Consider the following 12,508-nt stretch of genomic DNA (forward strand, 5'->3'; position numbering starts at 1 on the left):
TAATGAAATGTTTTGTGCTGATTTGCTTCTAGTTGTCTGTGAACTCTGTCAAAACTTCTGGGAAATACTTTTAAACATCAAATCCTCAGAAGATCTGAGTTGAAACTAGCTGGCCCCATGTGTGTTTTGAGAGAGCTGGAGATTGATCATTCTGTACATGCAATTCACTGTTGTGCTTTTGGTGAAGCAAGGGAGATCACATTTCCTAATTTTCCCTTTTAAATCACTTGTGCTCTTTTTTTTTCATCACCTGCAGGGTCCAAAAGGAGAGAAGGGTGACCCAGGACCTCGGGTGAGATTGTCCAGATTTCATTCTTTTCAAAAAAACTATGTGAAATGTAGCACTTATTGTACAGGTTTTCCACATGTAATGCTTTTGAAATAGGGTGAACCAGGACAGGATGGGAACAGTGTTGTGGGACCACCTGGACCTCCAGGACCACCAGGACCAGTCATAGCAATACCTGAGGTAAGTGTGCATGTCCAGCATTGAGGCCTGTGACAGGGCAAAACTAGTTAACACACTGGCAATTCTGCTGCTCATATTCAGGACGTGAATCTACTCCTCAAAACAAAACAATCTCAGTATGTCTCTGTATCAAATGGATTTGTTTTGAAAATATTAGATTGGAAGAAACTGGGTAAAGAGCTTACCTACAAGAATTACAAGGTCATATAGAGCATCTCACACAAATTCTTCAGGTGATACTGCAGGAGCTGTGAGCATCAAATAAAAATCAACAGAGAAATACAAAACTGGGCATATTTAACAAAGCAAAGCACGTGAGGCACGGCAGTATTTGGGGGAGAGTTGTTTCCTGACAGTTGTCCACTGTCCAAACTATAGCACTGACTCTGGAAGCAACAAAGGGAAGCAAATGCAAAGAGAAGCAAAGGAAGCAAAAAACATAGTAGAAACCCATTAAAACTCTCAAGTATGCTTTAGATAAAGTTATTTTAGTTAATTTTGCTATGTGTACATCAGCCTTTGCAAAAACAGTACTATTATCAGCAATGAAGGCTGGAGATTAGGATGAATCCCACTTGGAGCTGACAAGAATCTTAGTGGCTGGCTTGGTATGACATTAAGATCTGGAGGAACTGAGAGGGACTGCAGGAAAATTCACCTCTGAGAGGTGGAGGTGCCTAAAACAGCCAGACATGTCTATAAGAATGGATATAAGGGAAATAAGAAGTGTTTTGCAATTGCAAGAAGAGAAAATGCCCAGCTGGGACATCTGTGTTAAGGGGGGTCTGGTGCCATCATTATCATAAAGCTGAACTGCATATGACCTTTTTTGACTGAAAAAACTGGGCTTTTACTTAGGCTTCTGCTAGCAATAACAAATACAGCATTAATTTGCATCCCATAGGCCACATCACTCGTCTCAACACAAATGTTTTTTTCTTTACTGAATTTACTGGGAATCCCTGCAGAATACTAGGATCTTGGATCCTGAGTCTTGGATGAGCAGAATTAGAGATTCACAGAAATGTTGGCTGTGTGAAGATCTTTCTCAAATCCTGCCCATAGTAGGACTGTCAGCAGCTCTAGACTTTATCACAATTCTGTTGGAGTTTCTGTGGAACTGCTTGATAGCTGTGACAGAAATGCTGATGAAAAATTCATGTTTTTTCTCACAGCCATGCCACGGTGCCACTGTGGGGCCTTAACTCTTATCAGCGACTAAACAGCTCTGTTTATAGTAAAAATGAACCTCACTGTGTTGCTCCATGGCTCATTAATACTTGAAAAAAACACTGTGAGAGCCTCAGAGAGAGGACAGTACATATAAAAAACATAAAGAGATGATTGAAGCTGACATAAAGTAATGACACCTGTTTGCTGGAGTCTGCATGGCTCCCTACATGCACTAGTCACACTCCACACATCTGTCAAACATGCAGCTATGTCTGAAGAAGCCTGAGATGATTCTGAATCCTCCAGATCCCGTGTATGAACTACCTTTACCATTATTACATAAATGTATGGAGCCTGACAGAATCTGTATTGCATTAGGTGTATTATAAACCCATACAGAAACCCATCTCCTTCTCTAAGTACTTTTGGGGTTTAGAAGTTTGGTCATTTAAAAAACTGAGAGTATTTAAGGCTTTATATACTTTTGTAGTATAGGTGTTCTGGGGAGGTACAGCAAGAGCCATCAAATCCTCTGTGCTGTTAATCAGAATATTTCTCTGAGGACTTGGTGTACTGGATTTTGCTACAGCTAATTAAATGTGTGTGGAAGTATGCGTCACTATGTGTGACATTGACTTCTTCCTAGCTCACCAATGTTTGTGTAACAACAGGACATTTGTTTGCAATAAGTTTGCTGAGATAGACATTAAATTATCCAAGTGTGTTTTGTTGACTCAGTGTCCTATCTTTCGTAGTAAGCTTCAAAAATGGAAAAGAGCTATTGCAAGCAGACCTATCAATTGCAGCTGGAATTGCAGAACTAAAATAAATAACTCTGCCAGCTGTTGTAATGTGGATATTGGCTTGATGTGGGTAGAGCAGCAGAGATCAGTGATCTGAGTGAACCACAGGGCACTTAGAGAGATTACTCTCCAGGTCAGGGTCACTCATTTAACCATTGTGTAGCCAAGAACAATAATTCTGGTGCCTCAGAAGTCTAACAGACTGATCCATCAGAGTTAGAAGGAAGTTTTCTTAAGAAGGGCTGTGTGGCTACAGCTAAACCAACTTCCTGCTGCTTGACAAAAATAAAAGTAAATAAAGAGTTAGTGCAGTTTCAGCACTGTTGAGATATCTGGAGCTGACATGGACAGCTGTGGCTCAGGGCCAGGTCTCACCAGTATCTGGCTGATAGCACATTGATCGAGCTGCTCTGAAAAGTGGGGCTTGGTGTCCTTCTCATTTCACCTGGTCCCCACGTCAGTGGAGGGGATTTGGCTCCTTCAAGAACCACTTTCCATACCATGAAAATTCATGTTACTGTAAAACTGAGGTCTGCAGTGGAACCTGTCCATTTCCAGGCTTCTGCAGTTCCCCCCAGCAATGTGGGTCTTAGAGGCTTCCAGTCCTTGCTGCCTCCTCTGTTGCCTCCTGTGATTGATCTGAAAGTCTGCCCTGACCTGACATGTTTAAAAAAAAACCCCACAGTCCCTCTGTTTGCTGCTGCTTGATATTCCAAACACTAAAATTAATATTTCTCATCCTACATTGGCTATTTCACTCTTTCAGAGCATAGTTGCTGATACTCAGTGCATTTGCATGAACGGAATCATGATAATCAGAAAACCACAATATTTGTTGCTATGATTTTATCAAATCAATTTAATTTGGTATTGTACAGAATTAATTTTGAATAGAGAAATGTCATTGGATTTATATTTCACACTTTTAAACTTTTACCTTTGGCTGGCAACATTCACCCATATTTTAGATACAAGAAATAAGAGTCACAAAGAAAGATTAATGTTGAGGGTGTAAAGCTGATGTCAAAAGATTTTGCTCAGTCTGTTCTTTCTGTAATTCTGACAAGGCCATATGCATGACTTTTGGATGCAAAGCTGAAGGTTTACTTAGAAACCAACCCAGACAATCATCCTAAAACATATCAGTGAAGAAAATACAGAAAACAATGTTTTCCTTGTTATTGTAGTCAGCACTTTCTGTACTAATTCAATGTGTTGAAGAGTTATATTACTGCATTGTTGTTACTAAAGCTGTTTGTACACCCAGACCCAAAGATAAATAATTATATACCTGGAGGAAGTTGAGAAGAACACAATCTTTTCCTCTAATCATCATTCTTCTACCTTTTGTTTCCAAATCTTCTTCAGCATTATGTACAGTTTTCTGACTTCCAGCCACAATTTCCATTTGCAGATCCACTGTATGTGTGAAATATACAATGTGCCTGATTCCAAACTCAGCAAAGCCTTTGGGATTCTTTTCACTGGCTCCCATATAGTTTGGATTGAGCCCAAAAACAATGAATACTGAGTGATTCCACAATGAAAAGACCATGTAAACCCAGGGCTCCTGGATTTCTGCCATGAGATAAAGCAGAACAATTGCAGCAGCAGGACTCTTTTATTACTGTCATTAAAGTAGCAGCCTGTGTCCTGTTCCTTCTCTGGGCTGTGTAGAACTGGAAATAGAGTGGGACCAAGGGCATCATACTAGCCCTGAAGAGTGCAGCAGAGTTCATGCAGCCTGGGAGATGGAGTGCTGCCTGCAGGATCTAAACTCCATTTTTTCTTGACAATTTTTCCAGTGCTTTTTGTAGAACATGAGGACAGTGAGCAGAAAGAACCTAGTAGAAGCAGCAAGCTTCATCTGTAAGAATTATTCAATGTGACCCCAAATACAGAAAGCTGACCATACACTGCCATGCTCAAAGGACATGGATAGGATAGGATAGGATAGGATAGGATAGGATAGGATAGGATAGGATAGGATAGGATAGGATAGGATAGGATAGGATAGGATAGGATAGGATAGGATAGGATAGGATAGGATAGGATAGGATAGGATAGGATAGGATAGGATAGGATAGGATAGGATAGGATAGGATAGGATAGGATAGGATAGGATAGGATAGGATAGGATAGGATAGGATAGGATAGGATAGGATAGGATAGGATGTATGATCTGGACTTTAAAAATATTATTCAGAGACTCATAAGAATATTGAAAGTGATCTCTGGAGGCCAGATGGTCAAACCTCCTATTCAAAGCAGGATAGTTTAAACTCAGTTCCTGGATACTGTATTCATAACAAATGTTGGGAAATATTGTGATCTGGTCATGTTGATCTGCACGTGGTTGCAGGGAAAAAAAGAGACATTTAAACCTCACAAAACCTCAGTGACAACATGTTTATTCATGTGTTAAGTAAATCCCTGTCACCTAAAAGGCATGCTCTCTCCTGGCCTTGTGAAATTCAAATTTTCATTTCCTTGAATGGGAATATGCTGCTTCAACAGAGTCTTACATAGAAATGGATGGCATGGCTTGTCTGCTAAACAAATGGACCATTTCAAGCTTCTAAGGAGATTCAGGACATACTTCTGAATCCAAAACAAGGCTAAAGTATCAAATGGGACCATTGGAATGAAAGAAATTAAACCAACAACAAAAACAGAGTAAGGATAACTTTTCACCTAAAACATTTATGTGGAGCAAGCACTTACATATTGTCTGTCTTGAACTGTTCTGTAAGACCATGTGATGCAATATTGGGAACACCTATTTAAACCAGAAAGTTGGCTATCTGAAACCAAAATGAAAACCTAATCATAACATCAGGACAAGAATCTGATGGGGAGCAGACAACATGGATTTACTAATGGCAGTTTGCTCCTGATCAAAATCACCGCTTCTCTGTGGACAAGGGATGGGCACTGAATTTGTAGACCCTGACTTTAGCAAAGCCTCTGATGCAGGCTCTCAAACTGATGACCTGCAAAATAGATAAGAGAATAATAAAATAACCAGAGGATACAGAGAGTGTGGGAGAAGCCTCTACCTGCAGGTGTATGAAAATATTTTAAGATACTACAGGCCCGAGTGGGAAAAAGAGAAATTCCAATTAAATATAAGTAAAACTTTTTTTACCCTGATGATGATCAAATTTACCCTGACTGACTGCCCAAAACAATAGTGACATCTCCATCCTTAGAGGTGTTCAAGAATTAACTGGGCAAGTGTCTGAGTGAGCTGATCTATTCAGACCTGCACTGGGGAGTTTTGGCCTCCAAAGAACTCCAAAGGTCCCTGTCCACCTTCACTATTATGATCCTGTAATCAAATCATGCAGAAATGCCTGGGTTAATGGGGGCTCTCCAATTCCAGGATAGGAAGCAGTGCAATTTACACTGAGCCGTTCAGGAGTCTGGAGACTCAGAGCTGGGTATTGCAGGAGCTGCTCCACATCACACCTTGGGGTTCCAAGCTAGTTTCAGACACAGCAGTGTGATCAGTGCTGGCTTAGGAATGGCAGCATGGCACTGCATGGTGTGATGCAGACATCCAGAATATAATTAAAACTTCAACTCTGCAACAGGGTGTGCTCAGACTTATTCACTATCTTAGAATTCCATTGACATACTGGAGCCTAAATACTCCATTTGATCTTTATCTTGCTAAGGAGAAATGCCTGAAAAATTTGGGGTCATAGCTTTCAAATTAAAAACGTGAGTCAGTTAATTAAATTTATAAAATCATTCAGAGATCTTTACAAAAGACATGTAAAATAAATTATAGGTTTTGTTATTTCGGATGTATAAAGAAAATAGAAATATAGAGCCTTTTCTATGATGTTATTTATGTTTGGGGGTTTTTCATAGTTCTAGAGAAATAACTTTACAGTTGTACCTTAGATAAACCATTTGAAACAACTTGTTTCTTAACTCCTTTTTTAGTTACTTCTCAATGACACCGATGGAATTTTTAATTTTACTGAAAGTAAAGGACTGCTTGGGCCTCCAGTGAGTATATGTTGCTTTATTAAGTCTTCAGGTTTGCTCTATCTTCAACATCTCCTTTTGAGTATAAACTAGAGATGAGTTTCCTATACTTTAATATTGTGTTTCTGCTGACTTCAGCACCAAACTCTGTGGAAGTACTTTCAGGCAGAACTAAGTGCTGTGTGAACAAACTACTTTTACCTGTTTGTATGAAATAAAAAATTTGGCTTATCTCTGATTCTGAACTATGTGCTCAGAATTATAGAAATGTAGAACTGTTGCAAAAAAAGAGACCAAGATTTACATTTCTTCTATTTTTTTTCCTTCATGTTTTTCAAGCCACAAAGCATTGGGATAAAAAGCTCAGTTCTGCCTGAGACCTCAACTAGAAGTGCTAGACTCCTGTGTATGAGTTTAGTCTCACACAAGTTATAGCTGTGAATTCAAAACTAGGAATTTCATGAGAGAACAACAGATGTAAAATTCAGGTTCTCTTCTAGTTGCAAAATAGTTCAGTCAAATACTTGAAATCCTGAATGCTTCTTGGTAATGATTTCAAGTTACTAGAACTGATCCAAAGAGAAATCTACCTTTTCCATGCTGTGGAGTCTATTCAAACTTGCCCAAAAGTGTACCACATATTGCAATTTGCAAAATCTCAACCACCACAAATTAAGCAACCTACTTTACAGCTAGTTTCAATTGTGAGTTCTTGTTTGTGTATTTCATTTTATCTTTTTTCCTGTTGATGGGAACAGTGATCTCCCCCGCGTTCACTCCCCAATAAAACAAGGAAAATCAGAATGTTCATAGCCAATAGCAGAATTTCACTCTACATAGCTTAAGTTTACAAAAACTTTGTATCTTGTTATTACAGCTGTCCCAAAACAAATATTTACTGGGTCTGTCATTGAACTGGGAAGAAGGGCATTAGCTCCAGCAGCAGCTTGTAACCTTTTTCTGCTAGCCCAGCACGGCTCTTTCCCACTTGTTACACCATGGGACAGCTTCATGTTATTGTGACTTCATCCAGCCATGCTTGTGGTGAAACTGTTTACATGGAAGAGTATTTTCATGTATTTCCCAAAGACCTGCTTCTCCTAATCCCCAGACAGAATAGGATGCCAGGACAGTATGGGTGCTCTTGTGTGAGCTCTGCCACAGGTACTTGCCACAGGCAATTCAAACCTCTGTTTTGTGATAGATGTTAGAGTCACATGCCCACAAAAAAGAAGCAAGTCCTGTAGCTTGAAGAGCAGATGCAGTGAGAAAGATTTGAACCTCAGTCTCAAAGCTCTAACCCTAGTCAGGAAAGAGGGGCATAGTGGGTGGGGAAATAGACATCCTGCTGATCTGAGCCAGAATTAAAGTGTCCCCCTGCAGTTACCACAGCAAGGCAATCTTACATGTGCCAAATACAAATCTCAGTCTATGATTCTATTCACAGCCTAATACACACTCTATTTTCAATCCAAAGAAATACCCAGAACCAAAATGGGAAAGGTGGGCGGCTCCTGTGGTCTCTGTGCTGGCATCTGAAAAAGATTCAAAAGAGAAGGCTAAATAATGGTTGCATGCCATTCATATGTAGAAAATGTCATCCTTTTTCAGTCTTTTTTGGATCTCTGTCCTGCCAGTTTTTGAAAGTAAATGCTAAATTAGAAGTATAGGTCATTATGGAGGTTCACACCTTTGCTGTCAACTGAATGAAGTTCTTAATTTAGTAGCAGATGACTTGATATTCACAAATCACACAATACATGAAAAATGCATGCTCTGTTTAGCAAGTCTGCAATATGTGTTTATAAGTGTGTGAGTTTTTTAATTTTGCAGGGGCCAGATGGCAAACCAGGTCTACCAGGATTTCCTGTAAGTATTAATTGCCTAGGATTTAAAAGTATTTCCTAGGATTCTTAAGTATTTTTCAATAGAGTCTAATATTTTTTAAGTGTATACTGTGCACCATTTGCATGAAGTCTAATAAATTTTCATATAGGACGCTGAAGTCCTTAGGAATTTACCAACCAAGTTAGATATTTATTGTCAGAAATGAAGTATACTCTGATGTGCTTATCTCAATGTCAATTCTGTAGTTTAAATCAGGGTGCAATTAATGGAAAATTACTACCTATGGAAAGACCTATGCCATATAGGAGAGTCAAGTGGAACAGATGGACTTCTAAAATTATCTGCATATGTACATGTAACTGTGTTATTCCTTGGGCTTTTTCATCACCACTACAGAACACAGGAAAGCCTATAAAATACACCCTTTGTATTTTATCCTTCAGGAAATGTTTATGATTTTCTATAATAACATACCAGGGCTGTCATGTAAGCATTTCACAATAGCATCAGAAGGTGCCTCTTGCTATGCTGGGTACCTATTGCACTCAGACTGACATATCAACACCCAGGGAAGTGGTAACAGCACCAACCTGACAGAGCACAAGGAGTGTTCAGACAGTGCTCCCTGGCATATGGTGTGACTCTTGGGGTGTCCTGGGCAGAGCCAAGAGTTGGCTTTTGATGATCCTTGTAGGTCTTTTCCATCTCAGAATACTCTGTGATTATTTGGCTTATGAGTTCAGATAGTATTGTTCTAATTATTGTATTGGTATTCTGTGTAATGTGATGGAATTACTTTCCCTTGTCATGATCATTCTACAGTTCAGAGCACACATATGGTCCCAAGATCCTTTGTCTATTGCCTGAGAATAATTAAGGAGAAAACTGGGAAAGCTGACAAAAGATGTTAACAAAATGCTGGCAAATTGCCCAAAATTCTACAGAAGGTTGCTTGCTAAGTCCTGAGTATTGTGGACTACATAGACAACCAAAGGAAGGGGGGGGGGGGGGGGGAACTCCTTAAAAATGCATTTCATTTGAAAAGGAGCTGGTAATGTTTAGAAATTGATATAATGAATTCTTGATCTCTGTCCTTTATAGAATTTCTACAGACATGAAAATACCATTCTTGTTCTCACCTCATGTCTTTTATTTATCTTTTGACTAATGCAGAAATTGTGTAGACCTGAGTTTAGATCTTGGTGGGTAAAAAAAAAAAGCTTTGAATGACCTTGGAAGATTGTAAAGTACAATTTTATTCGAGGGGAATGCTTTCCCCACAAAACAGATAAAACAGATAAAGAAATCATATTGTTTTCAAATAGATAAACTCTATTTCATATACTCTATCTTTTTTCTTACTTACTATTTAAAATATACCTTCAGTCTGACTGGATGATCATGGAGAGAGAGGATTCAGTACAGACGAAACAGAGTATTTTAGGTTGAATTTCCACTCTCATTAATGTTTGCATATTTCCCTTTGTGAATGTGTGTATCATCCACACTGTGATAAACATCAGGGATTTTTCATTTTGGTCCTTCTAAAAGATTTTCTTTATGTAATATCTGGTATAGGGAATAACTTGGTGCAGAGAGCAATTTTGTCTTGTAAGAATTCTTAGATTTCAACCAGACTGATTTAAACTCAGGCTTGCCAGTAATTTTAAGTTACATTTAGTAAAATGTAGCACAAATATCACCATGGATTCATGTACTTGTTTTTGCCTAGGGCCCTCGGGGTCCAAAGGGTGACACTGGTTTGCCTGGATTACAAGGACCTAAAGGACAACAGGTATGAAAAAATCCCACCAAGAGCTCATCTTCCTGCCCCAGTGTTGAAATTCATCAGTGCAGTATGCACTTATCAGGTTAAGTCTCTTTAAACATTAAACATGAAGTGACCTCTTCTTGCCAGCTGATTGCTGTGCTGACACCCTGGGATCCTATCCAAAATCCCAAATAAAATAAAATTTTAAAATAAATAAATAAATAAATAAATAAAAACCAAAAAACGATCAATCTTCTCCTTCTCTATGCCAGAGAGGGCTTTGCCTACAGAATGAAGACTACAATTTACAATTCCCAAAGAAAGTATAAAACTTGAGGAACTCTCTTCTTAGGATTATTTCCCTTGTTTCTTCACAAAAAGGTGTATTTAAGAGCATTGCTGGGAGGTTACTAAAGACTGATTCTGCTCAGCTCTACTTCAGCTGTTCCATTTTTTCCCATTCTTATCCACCTCCAGGAAGCAGGGGAGAGGAACATCTAATATAGGGGATACCAAAAAATAAAAACAAAACCACTTTCTGCTTATTCTCTCTAAGTAGCTGAGCTCACTTTCCCACTCGAGTAGTAGAAAGACTTGGAAATGGTCAATTATGGTCTAAATGGGATAGCAGATGAACAGCATTGTCATTGCTCAGAAGGAAAGCTCTCAGGCCATATATAACAGACCCTGTTTACTGTTATTTTACATTGCATTAAATGACTCAGCTCAATCTTAGAACCAGTTGGGTGATTATTGGTTTAGGTCGTGGAGGTTTTTGCTTTTGTTTTTAGGTTGGTGCTTTTTTTTAGCTTCTGGTGTCCACACTGGCAAGAACTCAAAGCTTTGAAGGCATTTAAATTTGGACCCACCAAAAACATAGTGATGTATTTGATGGTGTTTCTGAGCTGTGAACACCAGGCTATGCTCAAGAGTGATGAAATTTGGGAACCATGGTGAAGTTGTACAGACATCTAGGAGCATTTTACTTAAAGGATCATAAATTCAACCTCAGGTCCATAAATTCTCACACAATATAAAGTGAAGCCGCCCGAGTTTTAGGGAGACTCCAAAGTATCCTCAAGGACAATTAAAAGATTCAAAATGGTTTGAGAACCTGTGGGAAGAACTGAGTTACAGCACTTGGAGCTCAATGAAAGGTCTATAACATGGACTGTCATTTTAAATAGCAATGCAATTGCTGGTTTCAAGCCAGATTTCTTCCATGACATATTGGGAAAGCTGTTGTAGCAAGCTGCCTGAGGTAGGAAGTGCAAAGTTACATCTGAAAGGTCCAGAGTGGGAGCTATGCACTCAGCACTGGGAAGTGATAATTGGTGGTGGAATAGGAATGCAGAGGGTCACAGTTTGAACGCTGGGACTTGGCCTTCATTAAAGTTAATGAGGTTGCATCATGCCAGGCACATAGAGAGAATGACTCATGCTTTCCTGATAGTAAAATCCAAACATTTACTGCTCCATCAAGATGGTGCATTTCCAGCAGGATTTGCTGACCATTAAACTGATGGTACACAAGAAGACACCAATAACCTGTCTGCCTTTTGCAGAGACCTTTCGTGAACACATAATGTTTCACAGAGTTACTCTATGGAGAGCAAATTAAGTCTTTTATATAAAAAAAAGAAACTTATTCATCCCAGGGAGATATTTTTAGTGTACTTTATTATGTTTTAAGAAAGATCATCTCTTTTCTTCCTCAGAATCAAGATTCACCCTACTCATACTGATATCACTTTATGTTTGATATCACAGCATGACTAATCTGTCATGCTTCAAGCAAAAGTAATGCTGCTTTGACTTCTTCTGATTCACTGGGAACTGCTTTGTAAACAGTAATTACTCTGATAATTGCAGGGTGAAAAGGGAGAACCAGGAGCTATAATTTCTGCTGATGGATCTTTAACTGAGTTATTAGGAAGAAAAGGGGAGAAGGTGAGCTAATACTGTGATGTTTTCCTCCAGAATTATTTGGTGGCCATGTTACCAGCCACCTCTGCTAGACATTGCAGGAATTCTTCTTGTCATTGCTCTCTCTGTCTTGGTCCTCAACAGGGTGAAGCTGGAGTGGTGGGACCAGTGGGACCAATGGTAAGATGATTCCAAAGATGAATTTTTTTTTGTTTTTTAATTTTGGTTTGGCCTTACAGATATTAGTAAATGTAAAGGTAGTTTGGTTTAGGTTTTCATTCCTTCTGAGTGGGGATAAGGAATATTCATGCTTCAGGGTGATCAGCGTGCTTCAGAAAATAATGTGCTTGGTACATAAGTGATGCTGTGAACTACTGACTTGATGCAGAGTTTAAATTCTGATAGAACAAATCTATCTGTTACTATCTAAACTGACAGGGAAATATCATCAGAGCTAGAAACTTACATGATTTATGACTCTGAGTGAACTGGGTTTGTTTAGCTCTGAACATAAAAGAC

At 39.0% G+C, this 12,508-nt stretch overlaps 1 protein-coding gene across 2 annotated transcripts in view; it reads left to right on the plus strand.

The window, feature by feature from the left end:
* COL15A1 (collagen type XV alpha 1 chain) overlaps window positions 1–12,508 on the plus strand; it is a 114,370-nt gene that overhangs the window by 76,785 nt on the left and 25,077 nt on the right. For both annotated transcript variants that reach the window (XM_079301982.1, XM_079301981.1), the window contains exons 20-26: window positions 257–292; window positions 386–469; window positions 6,400–6,465; window positions 8,278–8,313; window positions 10,025–10,087; window positions 11,936–12,013; window positions 12,134–12,169. In XM_079301982.1, coding sequence (XP_079158108.1) covers window positions 257–292; window positions 386–469; window positions 6,400–6,465; window positions 8,278–8,313; window positions 10,025–10,087; window positions 11,936–12,013; window positions 12,134–12,169 — 399 coding nt within the window. The remainder of the gene's footprint in view (window positions 1–256; window positions 293–385; window positions 470–6,399; window positions 6,466–8,277; window positions 8,314–10,024; window positions 10,088–11,935; window positions 12,014–12,133; window positions 12,170–12,508) is intronic.

This window comes from Erithacus rubecula, assembly GCF_903797595.1.
Source record: "Erithacus rubecula genome assembly, chromosome: 3".
Taxonomy (NCBI): Eukaryota; Metazoa; Chordata; class Aves; order Passeriformes; family Muscicapidae; genus Erithacus; species Erithacus rubecula.